At 34.4% G+C, this 16,993-nt stretch overlaps 1 protein-coding gene across 1 annotated transcript in view; it reads left to right on the top strand.

Moving 5' to 3' along the window:
- The window catches only part of LOC149780863 (uncharacterized), a 111,272-nt gene that overhangs the window by 52,124 nt on the left and 42,155 nt on the right, over positions 1–16,993 (top strand). Inside the window, exons 3-5 of the mRNA XM_089937962.1 lie at positions 7,134–7,350; positions 10,023–10,163; positions 16,308–16,573. Coding sequence (XP_089794088.1) covers positions 7,134–7,350; positions 10,023–10,163; positions 16,308–16,573 — 624 coding nt within the window. The remainder of the gene's footprint in view (positions 1–7,133; positions 7,351–10,022; positions 10,164–16,307; positions 16,574–16,993) is intronic.

Genomic DNA, 16,993 nt, shown 5'->3' with positions numbered 1-16,993 from the left:
GATCACTTGGATATCTCTATCATGTCTCATAGGTTTGTAATACATTATTAGGTCTTATGACTCATCTTAAGATAGCTGTTTTTTTTATATATATAAAATCTGACATTACAAGCACATTTATCACAAATGACCTTTACTGATTTCACTGATGTCAGCAAGTTCACAGACTCAAGGTATAATGGAGTTATTCATTACAAGACAGATAATGTCTTACCTTGGGTAGATAAATATATCTGATACCAAACATAGGTAATTATTTCATGTCTTGTGGGTCAACACAGGTATTCTGTTGTGGGTTTGAAGTGCATTTTACCTGTGTGGGAGAGAGCTCTTAAAATCAATAGTAGAGAAAATTTATATGTACATTTATAACTCTAAACTAAACCACATTCAGTGTATAGTTATAATTATGAACTAAACCACTTTCATTGTACAGTTATAACTGTGATTCAATCTACCTTCAGTGAACAGTTATAATTGTGAACCAACCCACTTTCAGTCTACAGTTTTAATTGCAAACTAAACCAATTCAAGTGCATATATAATTGTGAACTAAACTTTAAGCGCAGTTATAATTGTGAACCAACCTTTTTTAAGTGTACAGATATAATTGTGAACCAAACCACTTTCAATGTACAGTTATAATTGTGAGCCAAACTGCTTTCATTGTATAGTTATAACTGTGAACCAAACTGTTTTCATATGTACAGTTATAGTTATGAAGGAACCCACTCTAAGTATACAGTTATAAGTGTGAACCAAACCACTTTCAATGTACAGTTATAATTGCAAACCACACCAGTTTCAGTGTACATGTATAGTTGTGAATCAAACCACTTTCAATGTACAGTTATAATTGTGAACCAAACTGCTTTCAAGGTACAGTTATATCTGTGAACCAAACTGCTTTCATATGTACAACTATAATTATGAAGGAACCCACTCTAAGTATACAGTTATAAGTGTGAACCAAACCACTTTCAATGTACAGTTATAATTGCAAACCACACCAGTTTCAGTGTACATGTATAGTTGTGAATCAAACCACTTTCAAAGTACAGTTATAATTGTGAACCAAACTGCTTTCAATGTACAATTATATCTGTGAACCAAACTGCTTTCATATGTACAACTATAATTATGAAGGAACCCACTCTAAGTATACAGTTATAAGTGTGAACCAAACCACTTTCAATATACAGTTATAATTGCAAACCGCACCAGTTTCAGTGTACATGTATAGTTGTGAATCAAACCACTTTCAGTGTACAGTTATAATTGTGACTCACATCAGTTTCAGTGTACAGTTATAACTGTGAACTAAATCACTTTCAATGTACTGTTATAGTTGTGAATCAAACTACTTTCATTGTATAGTTATAATTGTGAACCAAACCACTTCCAATGTACATTTATAATTGTGAACTAAACTACTTTCATTGTATAGTCATAATTGTGAACCAAACCACTTCCAATGAACATTTATAATTGTGAACTAAACTACTTTCAATGTATAGTTATAATTGTGAACCAAACCACTTTCAACGTATAGTTATAATTGTGAACCAAGCCACTTTCAATGTACATTTACAATTATGAACTAAACTGCTTTCAATATATAGTTATAATTGTGAACCAAACAAGTTACAGTGTATGGTTATAATTGTGAACTAAACCACTTTCAATGTATAGTTATAATTGTGAACCAAACAAGTTACAGTATACAGTTATAATTGTGAACTAAACTTTCAGTGCAGCTATAATTTTGAACCAAATCACTTTCATGGTACAGTAGTTATGATTGTGAACCAAGCCACTTTCAGTGTATGTTTGTAATTGTTAACCAAACCACATTTGTTTCTTAAAAAGTAATTACTGAATTTAATTCCTTTTGAGTCTTCAGATTGCATAGACACAGATATACCATCACATAATGTGCCAGCAGATCTGGGACTATGTACTTTATTAGGAATAATCAGTAAAGCAAACATGATATACCCTGCTCTGCTTGTTCATTATGCAATGGCAGATCAAGGTCTATGTTGTTTGCAGTTTGTCTAAACTTGCAAGTGAGCATCTATAGTAGATCTGCACATTTTCAAACAAAAAGCAGGACTTATGTCAGGCAAAGAAGAAAATGTATGTTTCTGGTTGGCTGACTTGCTCTGTTTTTCATTGCTGACTTTAGCACCCCACCCCTAGTTTAAAAAAAACATACCTGAAATTGATTTGTGCATCTAATGGACCCAGTTTTGCCCACTACTTGGATAGATAGACACATACATACATACATACATACATACATACATACATACATACATTGTAATAATATGACTGAAAATTGTTAAAGCTACATTAAAAATCCAAATCTCACACACACACACAGACAGAGAGACACACACACACACAAATGCACACACACACACACACACACACACACATATATATATATATATATATATATATATATATATATATATATATATATATATATATATATATATATATATATATATATACATACATATATATATATATATATATATATATATATATATATATGATGCTATATACCTACCTACCCTAAGTGTAAAACTAGTTCAATAGGAAGCAAACACACCTTATCCTGTCAATTCATTATGAATCTGGTGCTCTACCACCTGAGCTGCAGCAGCTCCCTCTTCAGTTTTAATTGTATATTGTTTCTTTTAATTTTTATGATATTTAATTTAATTTTTATTCTCATTATAATTAGACAATTTGATATATTTTGACAAAGTTATCACAATATTTGGTAACATGGTAGAAATAAATTAGAGCTACTTCCTTGACTTGCCATGGCAAATCCCCATGATCTTCTGTTACATATCTACCTACCTACTCCTATCAGGTTGGTTAAAAAATAATATTCTCAACTTTCATTGTAATTCCCCATTTTGTATATTTGACCTTTGACCCCCTCCCAAGGACTTCACTAAAGGGACCAAATATTGTACAACACTGGCATGATATCCCAGTATATTTGAACTCTGACACTCTCCCTGGGAGCCAACTGAAAGTAAACAAAGTTCATATTCATCTTCCAAATGATAAGTGCATGGGACACAATATCCCTGATGCAGGGGCTATGGACTGACAGTTTATGTGGATAACAATATCCCTGATGCAGGGATTGTGGACAGACAAATGACATGGATAACATTATCCCTCCATGAAGAGGTTATGGACTGATGGATGATATAGATAACAGTATCCCTGATGCAGGGATTGTGGACTGACAGATGACATGGATAACACTATTCCTCCATGCAGCGGTTATGGACTGATGAATGATATATATAACATTGTCCCTGATGCAAGGGTTATGGAATGAGTTTGTGTGGATAACAATATCATTGATGCATTGACTGTAGACTGATGACATGGATAATAATATTCCTGACACCAGAGTTGAGGACTGACAGTTGAAATTGACAACAATATCCCATATGCAGGGGTTTGAGACTGGCACACAGGTAAATGGATAACAATATCCCTGATGCTTTTTGACAACTGGGGGGATAAACTTTAAATTTTAAATTTCATATGTACTGTATATACTCACTTAAAATATGATGGGTTCAACTGTACACTGCATAAACACAGATCTGTCATCTCACAATGCACCAGCAGATATTGGTCTATGCAGTTTGCTAGGAGTAGTCAATAAATAACAGAGACCTTGATCTGCTGGCACATTATGTGATGGTAGATCAAGATGTACATTTACCTATATATGACAGAAGTTTTGTTTTGTGGATGTGTTCAGTCTTCCAAAGTTCGAGATAGGGATCACTTGGATATCTATATCATGTCTCATAAGTTTGTAATACATTATTAGGTCTTATGACTCATCTAGATAGCTGTTTTATATATATATATATATATATATATATATATATATATATATATATATATATATATATAAAATCTGACATTACAAGCACATTTATCACAAATGACCTTCACTGATTTCACTTACATCAGCAAGTTCACAGACTCAGTGTATAATGGAGTTATTCATTACAAGACAGATAATGTCTTACCTTGGGTAGATAAATATATCTGATTCCAGACATAGGTAATTATGTCATGTAACTTTGCAAACATAACTCAAGAAAACACTTTAAACCTTGTGATGTGATTGATACACTATCACTACCAGTGTAACTGTAGATTATCTAATTGCTGATAGATCTTTATGATTTTTTTATGTTGGCTTATGGCAATATGTAGGAATAGTAATGACAAAAGTTGCAAAATATTTAAGGAATAAGACAAATCAGCCATACAATCTACCAGTATAACACAAAATCAGGTGCTCAGATTATTGGCAAAATTTCACATGTACTCAGGTAAATTCAACACTTTGATTGAATGTGGTCTGTAAATATGCAGAATAGTTGAAAAGTTTTATTCCACCCCAGAAGGGTGGGGGAAATGGACCCAGGAAATCAGAAACTTTTGAGATCAGCATCATGTGACTGTATATGCTTTCTGGGTATGAAAGATTATTTCAGATGTGCAGCTGAGATTGTTCCTTGATTTTATCCTTATCACTCCTCCTAGGGGCACATATTGAGGGAGAAGGTGTTACAAAACAGATGAATGCTGGGATATGTATCTTACAAACACTCTCATGTGGGCTTTACTGGGGTTAAAATACAGTATAACCTGTCTTGAAAGACCATCCCTTCTGCCAAAAGATAGTGGTCTCTCAAGACAGGTGGTCTCTTATAACAGGTCACAACACTATATAATCAATCAATCTTTGCATGGAGATCCTGGTCTCTCAAAACAGGTGGTCTCTCTAGCAGTGGTCTCTCAAGACTGGTTTTAATGTATCTCCAAAAATCCACTTTCCCTAATCAGACAAGTACTAATAATTGTTACTCATGCAGAATAAACTTTTACCCATCCAGCTGTTATATAAACAAAAAGTTGACAATATTAATTTAATTTGATCTCCTGAAAAGTTTTTCTCTGGAACTTATTCTGTGACCCTTCAAACACCAGTTGTAAGTAATTACTAACTGAGACCAGTCTATACAGCCCAAAAAAATGCATTCCTTTAGAAAGTCTGCTTTTTTCTTGGGTGATATGACCTCCCTACAAATACTTTGAGCATGATCCTGATAATTTAGTGCCTTTAGTCCAGGGAATGGAATCAATGCCAAATTTTTGAAGTGCCCCTGAGTTTCTACAAGTCTAAATATTCCAGACTTTGATTTAAGTTCCAACAAAATACCAGCAAAGTATTCTCCCATAGGTATCACTTTAGATCTCTACATAACCTGGAGATGTTGGTGATAATTACCTTGGTTTTGTTTGGTGTTTCCTAGCAACACAGAAAGGTTATATCATGCCAAGGCAGTTGCAGTAATGTGCCTTGCTAAGGAAGGCACAGCATTAGCTGCTCCAGGCTGATCCAGTGGTAAGACTTGAACCTGGATCCATCTGCTTAACAGTAGGTGTAGAGATACCAGAGGGTTATATACTGGGTAAACTAATAAAAAGCATTGGCAATGTTATCAATGTTCCATAGATATGAAAGTTTTGAAGTAAAACAAGCTAAAAGGCAATGTATGTGATATATTTCAGGAGCCTCAAATTACTCACTTTACAACTTCATGGTCCAGTGTTCAGTTCCTTTATCCACTACTTGCAAGGGTTAGTAGTTGTCAAACATATACATTATCCTGTTTCCTCTACATTAGAACAGCATATCTATCACCTGATCCATCAAATGTGTTTGGGATTAGCTGTCAACAATTTGTTTTATAATTTACAATTGACTTACCAGATGTACACATGTACATTAGTCAAATCCTATTGCAAACTACATAGACCTAAATCTTCCATAATATAACATGCCAGCAGATCAGGGTCTGTGCAGTTTATTAGTAGTAGTCAGTAGAACAAGCCACATAAACTCTGATCTGCCAGCCCATTATAGCAGATCAGGGTCTGTGTTGTTCACTTTTGGATCTGACTTGTAGCTGAGTACTTATGGTAAAAAAGTAAAATAGAATTTAATTTGATTGAGAACATCTTATACTTGAGTGTCATCAATATTGATCTGAATATCAACTTACAAAGACAAGGAAATTAATTATACAATTAATACTGTTTTCCATGTTTATAACATACCCATTTAATATTACATGCTTGAGCTGGAATTTGATACAGCAGTTCAATTTGTATTTCCATATTACAAATCCAAATTGGCGTCTTCTTTTAAGTCTGCATGTTGCTATTTTTAGATGCAATGAATTGAACTTCTGTAAATACCAATTCATTTTGAATTTCTTTCAGAATGTAAGTTCACAATATTTGGAAGGGGTAAAAGGGGACAGGGGTTACAATATATATATATATATATATATATATATATATATATATATATATATATATATATATATATATATATATATATATATATAAACTGCATTAATGTTTTGTTTCAAGTCAGGTCAAACAACTCTTTTTAATATGGCTTATTAGTACATATCAGCCTTACTGCTTCAATGTATCCCTATGCCTCAATGCACTCATTCTTTCTGCAAACATGTTTGCTGTTTTGTATAGTTATGATGTTGTTAAGAGGAGCTATAAAGTGACCTGCATTAAAAGTGTGAGTACCTTATACTGAGGTATGTTATATCAAGGCTGTATCACAATGGTACATAAAAACACAGCAGTATTGTGTATAAGAATATGAAACACATTTTTCAAACTGTTTCTTATTAGCTTAGAACTAAAATTGAATTAAATTAAGTAGTGATGCTAAAACAAGCTTAGCCAACAAAATGTAATTTCTGACCTTCCCAACATTATGTGAGGGAAAGTAGTATATTGATTGGATTTATAGAGAGGGACAACTCTATAACACTATATTTCACCTTTGAAATGTACAGTAATCTGTGAATATATACGATTTTTAAAAATTGTAAGAATTTTTTTTAATGCTTCCTAATTTTTGCCAGATGGTGACAGTAGTGGGTTCCTAGTCCAGTTCAACCTCAAATCTCTTAATGATTATCATTTTTAATTGTAATGGTTATGGTATTTATATTTTAAACATCATCTTGCAGATACCAAACAGATCAAGCGCCACCTATATTTTCATGGCAACAGACAAGAGATCGTGCTGGAGAGCAGCCAGAGGACTTCACATGCTATCGTGAACCACATTCTTAAGATCCTACTGGAAGAAGTGATCGGTTATGAGGATGTAACCATCCGTGAAAAGCAGGATACCATGAATTTCACAGCAATCTTGAATCGCTTATCTGGATGTAAACAAGAAAAGTATGTTAACTTTTGAAAGTAAATGTAAATTTTATGGGTGCCACTTATCAGGACTTTTTAAACATACTGACCAATGTAATGTCCCCAGTGTATACATTTTATAAATATATGTAAAATTTATATATTAATTTATCCATTTTGTATTATAAGAAAGCAACAAAAATCAGTCACAATCTTTTTTTTTTGATGCTCATATTTCATAAATAGAACTTAAGTCTGAACTTAAATTCAGGCCTAAATCCAGTGATTTGATTGGTTGAAATTTAGATCTGACTTAAAATGTGACCAATCGGATGCCTTAAGTTTGGATTTAACTTTAAGACGTGTGAGTGAAATTGGGGCCTGATCAGTCCAGATAAGTGATGTTTTTCTGTACTACAGGAATGTATGCCTAAAAGTTAGATATCACATTCACAGATTTCAATAGACATCTTAAGAACCAGTGAAAACTAATTTTTTAAAATACTTTTCATCAAGTATATTAAAATGAAATTCATATGGGCTTATTCTTCTTGTGTAGGAAATGAGTTTACTTTAAGGAAATGATGGTTTGGTTTGGTTTTATAGCACAGCAAAATAAGACAGTTATTTATTTCTGGGGCAATTGGAATAAAGTGCCTTGTCCAAGGATATACCACAGTAGCCAGCCAGGACAGATTCAGTGTAAAGATTCAAACATGCTCCCTTTAGGTCAAGAATCCAGTATGCTAAACTTTCTACAATTTGCCACTTTTTATGACATGCAGGAAGGTGGGTGAAGCCTCTTCTGCATCCCCAATCATCCAGTGTATTCATTAGCCAGGTATTATACTTGGAAGTGAATTGGGCTCTCAGCAGACCAGGAAACTGAAGCTGACTAAAAGGATTTGCTGAGCACAAATCAGTAACTGCCCCTCCCCTGTTCTCCAATGAATGCATAAATGTTCTGCCAAAAATAGTTAACTTGTGTGGTTTTAAGTTATAAGCTGTTTATTTATTGGCATAAAACAGCAGAAATATGCTTAAAATAAACTGTTATGATTGTTGCATGTATTTTTGAACCCCTCAAAGAGGTGCAGCTTTTGCTGCCAACATAAAAATATAAAACTAGAAAATGAGTGAAATCCAAAACCATTTTCAACCTCCAAAGCAAATACTTTATTGTTAAAGAAGTCTTGAAAATTAAAATTTTGAGAAGATTAATAAATTTATCCAATTTTTCACTGTAAATATGATCAGAATGAGATGATTTACCTTCTGTAAATATATTTAATCATCTCTCAGGTGGGGGGGACAGTTATGTTTTGTGGGTTACTTTCTAATGTTCATAAACAAAGGTCTGCAGCAGTTTTCCAGATCAGTTTAATATCTTCATCAATAAAATATGATGAGTATTTTGTATACTGTGAAACTTGTCTTGAAAGACCACTGCTATGTGAGACTACCTGTCTTGAGAGACTATATTCCCAATGCAAACATTTATTGATTATATAGCATTGTGACCTGTTATGAGAGACCACCTGTCTTGAAAGACTGAACATTTTTGGCAGAATGGGTGGTCCTTCATGACAGGTTCTACTGTATTGTTATTAAAAAAGCAGAGCCAGTGAAACACCAGTTTTTGATGAACTTATTTTGCCATTAGAATTTGAGACCTTTACTCTGAACTTCACCCTATTTTCCCATCATGTTATTCTATTTAACTTTACTCTGAACTTCACCCTATTTTCCCATCATGCTATTCTATTTAGCTTTACTCTGAACTTCACCCTATTTTCCCATCATGCTATTCTATTTAGCTTTACTCTGAACTTCACCCTATTTTCCCATCATGTTATTCTATTTAGCTTTACTCTGAACTTCACCCTATTTTCCCATCATGTTATTCTATTTAGCTTTACTCTGAACTTCACCCTATTTTCCCATCATGTTATTCTATTTAGCTTTACTCTGAACTTCACCCTATTTTCCCATCATGTTATTCTATTTAGCTTTACTCTGAACTTCACCCTATTTTCCCATCATGCTATTCTATTTAGACAGGAGGGAAGTCACTATGACCAAATATTCAGTCCAGTATGAACCCTGGTTCTGAAGATTGTATCTTCCAATGAATCAGTTTTTCTTTTGAAAATTAAGTTCATGTGAATTACAGTTTCTTTTTATCTCTGACAAAATGATAGGAGTAGACTTATTATCAGAAAAGCTAAATAGTAAGCCCAGAAGATTATTATAATATATTATGTAAGGGTTAGATTAACATGAAAAAAATACAGGTTAAGGCAAGAGAACCAGCATATAGAGTGGGGCCTTCTCCCCAAAAATATATTTAGTATGCATTTGCCAAAATTTTGCACAAGTCCTAGTGATGGACATATGAATATATACAATGATATGAACTGGGACATAATTTTCTGCAAAACCCAGGCACTACTGATAAAGGATTCCTTACAGCTGTGAGATTGTGACATTTGTTGTACAACCCTACTTTACTGATAAAGGTTTCCTTACAGCTGTGAGAATGTGACAGCTGATGTAAAACCCTTACTTTACTGATAAAGGTTTCCTTACAGCTGTGAGAATATGACATTTTCTGTGAAATCCTTGCTCTACTGATAAAGGTTTCCTTTCAACTGTAAGAATGTGACAGCTGATGTAAAACCCTTACTTTACTGATAAAGGTTTCCTTACAGCTGTGAGAATGTGACATTTGATGAACAGCTTCCTGAGACAATGATTAATCTGGAGGTTTGGATGATGGCTGGCTTCAGTATGCAGCACTGGTTGGACACTGGCCGAGTTACAGATGCTGGTACTCTTGGTTCTTATGGCAGGTATGCACTATCACCTTAAACTGGTGCCTGGTATGAATATTCCATCTGTATATCTATGTACACTATTAATGTTTTCTTTCAAGTCCCTCCCCCTGTCTCTGCCTCTTTAATTTATTCTTTGTTTCTGTATAATCTTATCTGACCCTGTCTGTTTGTTCCTCTTTTTTACCCTTGTTTTTCATTGAAGCCATCATTCTGATGAGCAGTCACTGGGAACATAAAATGCAGTAATTATCTTTATACTTTAAGCAGCTAAGTTCAGTTTTGACTAGATTAGTCCTCTGTCAGATTTTAATTATATTTTTCTGAACATATCTACTTGTATTTTATGGGTATTTCATGGAACAGGTTTGTTTTCCATATGGGTATTAGTCTTTACAGTGGGTATTAGTCATTACTATGGGTATTAGTCATTACTATGGGTATTAGTCTTTACAGTGGGTATTAGTCTTTACAGTGGGTATTAGTCATTACTATGGGTATTAGTCTTTACAGTGGGTATTAGTCATTACTATGGGTATTACTTTTTACGGTGAGTATTAATCTTTATCTCTGTTGTGAGTATTAGTCTATAATATGGGTATTAGCCTTTACAATGGGTATTGGTCTATATTATGGTCTTGGCCTTTACAATGGGTATTGGTCTATATCATGGTCTTGGCCTTTACAATGGGTATTGGTCTATACTATGGTCTTGGCCTTTACATGGGTATTGGTCTATACTATGGTCTTGGCCTTTACATGGGTATTGGTCTATATCATGGTCTTGGTATTTACAATGGGTATTGGTCTATATCATGGTCTTGGCCTTTACAATGGGTATTGGTCTATACTATGGTCTTGGCCTTTACATGGGTATTGGTCTATATCATGGTCTTGGCATTTACAATGGGTATTGGTCTATATCATGGTCTTGGCCTTTACAATGGGTGTTGGTCTATATCATGGTCTTGGCCTTTACAATGGGTATTGGTCTATATTATGGTCTTGGCATTTACATGGGTATTGGTCTATACTATGGGTATTAGTCTTTACTATGGGTATTAACCTTTATCTTTAATGTGAGTCTTTACTATGAGTATTAGTCTTTACTGTGGGTATTACTCTTTATTCTTTACTATGAGTATTAATCTTTATTATTGGGTATTGGGGCCCCAAGTGGTTGAGTGGTCTAAAGCGCTCTCCCTTATGGATCACTGTCATCTCACCTCTGTCTGTATGGGTTCGAGTCTCAGATTCAGCCAATGTGGGTATGTGAGAAAGCTTGCCAGTAGCTTCTCGAGGGTCAGTGGTTCTTTCCAGGGATTTCCCAGGTTCTTCCTCCTGGACCATTAATACTGGCCACCATGTATAGCCTATTGTTGCTGAAAAATGGCATTAAACCCTACAACAATAACAACAATAACTATTGGGTATTAGTCTTTACAATGGGTATTAGTCTATAATATGGGAGTTAGTATTTACTATGAGTATTAGTCCGTATCTTTATCTTTACTTATATTAATTTTTGATTATTGAAAGATACCAAAGTTTTATTATAAAAAAATATTGGAACATTTCCTCATCTTTACATAAGAAGACGTCACATCAAAGACCCTAATTTATCTTGATTATTACTGGAAGCAAATATGTTTTAAGTTTTATTTTTGTAGTTATGTAACAAGCATGATGAGGAATGACAACTCTCCTTTTAAATCTATAGCTTTATCTTTTAATTTCCTTCATCAGAATAACAAGCCTCCTTTAAAGTGGAAAATGTGAGACATGACAAGAATGTACAATTTTGTGGTGTTTTGCATTTTTATTCGATCTTCTTTTTGATCAACAAATGTTTGAAGATGACAATCAATGCTCTGTGAAGACAAACATTGGCAAACAAACACAATAATATACATAAAAATAAAAGGAATTGGCAGAGGAACAGAGAAATAGATGGAAATAAGAATGGTGGCAGAGAGACATAGAAATAAATAAAAATAAAACTAGTGGACCAAAGGACAGAGACTGGTCAAACTAAAACTGTTGGGCAGAGGGATAGAGAAATATAATAAAATAAGAAGGATAAAGAAATAGATGAAAATAGGACTAGTGTGCAGAGAGACAGAAGAATAGATAAAAAAATTATGAATGGGCAAAGAGACATAGAAAGAGATAAAAATAAGATGAATGGGCAGAGGGACAGAGAAATGGATGAAAATAAGACTAGTGGACAGAGGAACAGAGAAATAGATGAAAATAAGACTATTGGACAGAAGGACAGAGAAATAGATGAAAATAAGACTGTCAGGCAGAGGGATAGACTAGTGGGCAGAACGGCAGAGAAATAGATGAAAATAATACTTGTGGGCAGAGGGAAAGAGAAATAGATGAAAATAAGACTGTTGGACAGAGGGACAGAGAAATAGATGAAATTAAGACTGTTGGAGAGAGGGATAGAGAAATAGATGAAAATAAGACTGTCAGGAAGAGGAACAGTGATATGAATGAAAATAAGATCAATGGGCAGAGGGGCACGGAAATGGATCAGCAGTGATGGGAATTGACAGCTTGGGTACGGATCATAGAATGTAAATAAAAATGGATTGGATCAAGAGTCATTAATAGAAAGATGGACAAAATGACCCATATTTAATGAACTGATGGTTGAAAGAACTGATGTACAGGAGAATCAGTGTCAATGGGATTTACATTATCTTCACTTGTGGCATCTATACTGGCTGTATGGGGAGCACCAATTTCATTGAGAACCAACTAAATAAGGAATCTTTTGGTGAAAACCCTATATCAATGTAACTATCAATTCTGGAGGAGTAGCAATAACAAGATTTTCAAGATGGCTGCAATGGTTAGCTTTATTAGATATCAGATCAGCCTCATTTTCATTCAGGACAAACAAAGCACCATAGATTTCACTCTACAGTTATTTATACTTCTGAAAGAGAGACAGGTATAAGGTGAATTTGTTTGCTCTTCTGTGACTTCAGAATGGTAACTATGGCAATCATTCACTATCTGAAGCAGATGTATAATGGTCAAAATGACTGCTGCCATGTGCTTGAAAAATGAGCTTGAACTAATCCAAAGTACACCAGTTTAGCAGAGTAGGAAGTATCAGCTTCAGAAAGTGCAATACATTTATTAAAAAAATACAAAATGTAAAAACGGTTATTGGCTAAATTTGTAAAATTCACCTTTTAAAGTCACAAAAATGCAAATGATGAAGTGAAGCTGACAGTCTTTTTGATATGTGCGCATTTGAAGTAATTAGGCCAAGCTGTTTACTATCAAACCCAAATTACACCCATCAATCATTTCCAAAAAAGAGAATTAAAAATTTTGTAATCAGTACCAAAGAAATTCAAGGTATTTTTATAATAGCCAGGATTACCTGTGAGAAAAATCTGGCAAATTCTTTTTCTCTAAAAATCATACACTATGCAATTATGGAACTGAGTAGTAGAACCATTAGTCTTCTGGCAAAAATCCCACATCAATAGGACTTTCCATTTAGGTGGAGTAGTAACGAGAAGATTTCAAGATGGCTGCCTTGATGGTCATGACAATGTATAACAGGTCATCTCATAAGCTTTTCTTGTCTATGACCAGTCTAGCTAAATACACATGTTTATTGCATGTATGTGGTGTCAGAGTCAGAAGCCAAACACTCCATTATAGAGATGACATTCTCCATTGAACATATTTGTTCCTATCTACACCACTCCCTCGATAACTCGCGCACATCGGGGTCCAGAAACATCGACCGCACTATAAGCGAGGGGCGAGTTATCGAGGGACCTATAAAATAAGCCCAAAACCAATAAAGTGATTGACGACATAACGGAAAAATAAGGGGGGGGGGGGTAGGCAGATTATACTGTTGAATACTCACTTTATAATCGTTCTGAGATTAACTGTTAATAAATATCTCTTCATAACGGTGTACTTTATTATTTTCTCATGGACAACATTAAAAATTTCAGGATAAATTACAGTATATTGAGGCGATCATCGAAACATTATTCCACGTTGTTTCCGTTCGCTGAACATGTGTACCATTCACACATTGTGTACTACGTCACTAAGTTTTATGTTGAATTGTATACATTCTAGTTTTATTGTTTGAGCCAAATTAGAAGTTTTTTATACACAAAAGATCGACTCTTTTCGAGAAACAGTGTCGATCGAACGATAGATAGATAGATAGATTTGAATGCGATAGAAGTAAAATGGAAAACAAAAAAAAAAACAAGAGTTAATCAGTACTGACATATTTAATTGGTCTACAAATTTAAAACAACGTAAATTAGAACAAGTTAATACTTGCCGTTTGTGCCACGCTTGACAAATATCAATTCACTTTTTGAAAAAATCAGTTAATTTTTTTTGTGTTACTCCTTGGTTTCTCTGCCGCCGAGCAAAATCCCTCAGATTTCTCAACTGCATGAGCTTTACGTAGTCAACATTTTGGGTCTCCATCCACCTTATGGCAATATCAAAATATTTGCTTCCTGTGCAGAGGGGTGGGGGTGCAACATCAGTGTCTGCATCACTTTCAACACTTGTGTTACTCCAGTTAGAATCGTCTTCTGCTGCAAATTTGTTCGCTATAGAAATAATTATAGTTTCATCTGACATGTATTCGGCTGTAGGGCAATCATTGTCAGCACAAATCCACTCCTCCATCAAGAGAAACGCCCATCTCAGGACCATGAGTCTTTACTAATTTCTCCCAAACAGCCTCGGCATTAATGACATCAGTTTCTATGGAACATTCGAAGTCACTATCGTCGTCGTTGTCTCTGTTACTGTTTTGCTTTACGTCAAAGGCAGCTCCAAGACCCTTAATTCAGCACCCGAGGTCTCTTGTAATGGATTTTTTTTTTAAAGCAACAAACACTTCCCCAAGTTGTTGATCAAAACAAAGCCGGCATGTACATGTAATTAGGTTCTCACAGAAGTACTCACGGGTTTCGATGTGACGGTCGATTGACTCTTTTCATGTTTTCAATGAACAGACTATGTTGTGATTATAATGTTTACACTGAAACGGAATTAAAGGATTAGAACGTGACTTTCACACAGGAAGTCGTTTAATTGGTGTTTATTTCATTCTCTGTTGCCACCTGTTAACATTTACCAGAAGTTTTCATTGATCGCTATTTCACCAGACTGTTTATTTACAGTATAATGACAACTATTTATCCTAAAAACTTACATAATATATGATATCTTTAAACAGAGGTCTCGCTAGGATTTTAAAACTGGGTCTTTCTGCCTCTGAATTCAATCACTAAATATCAGTACATTTTCTCACTCGGCCGCCAAGTCAAAGCCTTTGAACTAGCCGCCTAGCTCTTGCATCATGTTCTTTTTTTTTTAAATGTACTCTTATGAAATAGCAACAGTACATCAAAGAGTCTTTCAGTCACTGAATTCTGTCATTGTAAATATCAGCACAGTAAACTGATGAACACATTTTCCCACAAAGCAGGTGGCTGAAACAGGACCGGCAAATCTTTGAATTTTCCCGCGCACCTGTTACATGCGTACGGAGGACTCCAGCCTCAGTGATTTTCTGCGTCCCAGATCAAAAATTGGCGTCCAAATACGCGTAATTAAGCGTTTTGGAGATCTCTGAAATTAATTCTTCTCTAGAGCTTGCAAATTGCAAAATATGGATTATATTTTTACGGGCATTAATCACCATTTTCGATGATAAAACGAGCAATGTATCAAGGTTTAATTTATCAATTCTTATCGTGATTTTTTTCATGTTCAGCATATTTTAAAGATATTTTAAATACATTTTGTCTGGAAAAAATCGGGAACCAAGACCAACACCGCGTTATAAGCGGGATCGCGAGTTATCCGGGCGCGAGTTATCGAGGGAGCGGTGTATCTTTATCAGAACATAAATATTTTCAATTGTAATAAGAGTCAACTATGTGAGAAACACAAACGTGTGAAGAAATATTTCTTGATGGTATTATCTTGAAAGGCTATTAGCTCTTAATTTTAATTAAGTTTAATAAATTGTTGCTTTGAAAAATAATATATTGTGTAGCAGTTTATGTTACCATTGTATTTTGTGAATCTAATGTACTGTGCTTATGCAAGGTTGTAAATATCATTTTTGTCTTTCAGGCTTGGATGGTACATGCCAACATACACTGTGAACAAGCTGTGGCAGGACAAGATCATTGCAGACCACTGGAGAGGTCTGTCTTTACCGGCAGTTATTCGTAACTTTTCTCTTGCGGAGCAGATGGAGAAAATCAAGACCCTAACATTAAAAAAGGATGGATCCCACTACTGTACCAGTCCAGACTGTATAGATGGCATTTACTATGGTCCTAAGTGCAGTCCCACTAATATGTATGCCTGCTCCACCCTCCTGACCAGTTTTCCTGGTAATATTTTATAATAATGTTAGAAAGTGAATAAGAGTTATATATAATGCTTAAGGTCATGGAATGTTGCTGATCCAGATTTGTTTGTTCTTTGATATAAATGCTATACACACATGCATTAAAAGTGTTATATAATTGCTGTACACTTAAATTACTAGTGTTTTATTGTACACACATATGCATTACTAGTTTTACATACTTGCTATACCCATGTATTACTAGTGTTATATAATTGCTGTACACATGCATTTCAAGTGTTATGTAATTGATATGCACACATGCATTACTAGTATTACATAATTGCTATACACCATGCATAACTAGTGTTATATAATTGTTGTACACATGCATTTCTAGTGTTATATAATTGTTGTACAAATAGTGTTTTATAATTGCCATACACATATTCATTACTAGTGG

Source organism: Sinohyriopsis cumingii, chromosome 16 (genome assembly GCF_028554795.1).
Source record: "Sinohyriopsis cumingii isolate HCF-2022 chromosome 16, ASM2855479v2, whole genome shotgun sequence".
Classification (NCBI taxonomy): domain Eukaryota; kingdom Metazoa; phylum Mollusca; class Bivalvia; order Unionida; family Unionidae; genus Sinohyriopsis; species Sinohyriopsis cumingii.
Note: the sequence above shows the minus strand (reverse complement) of the source record. Positions and strands in the feature narration are given on the sequence as shown.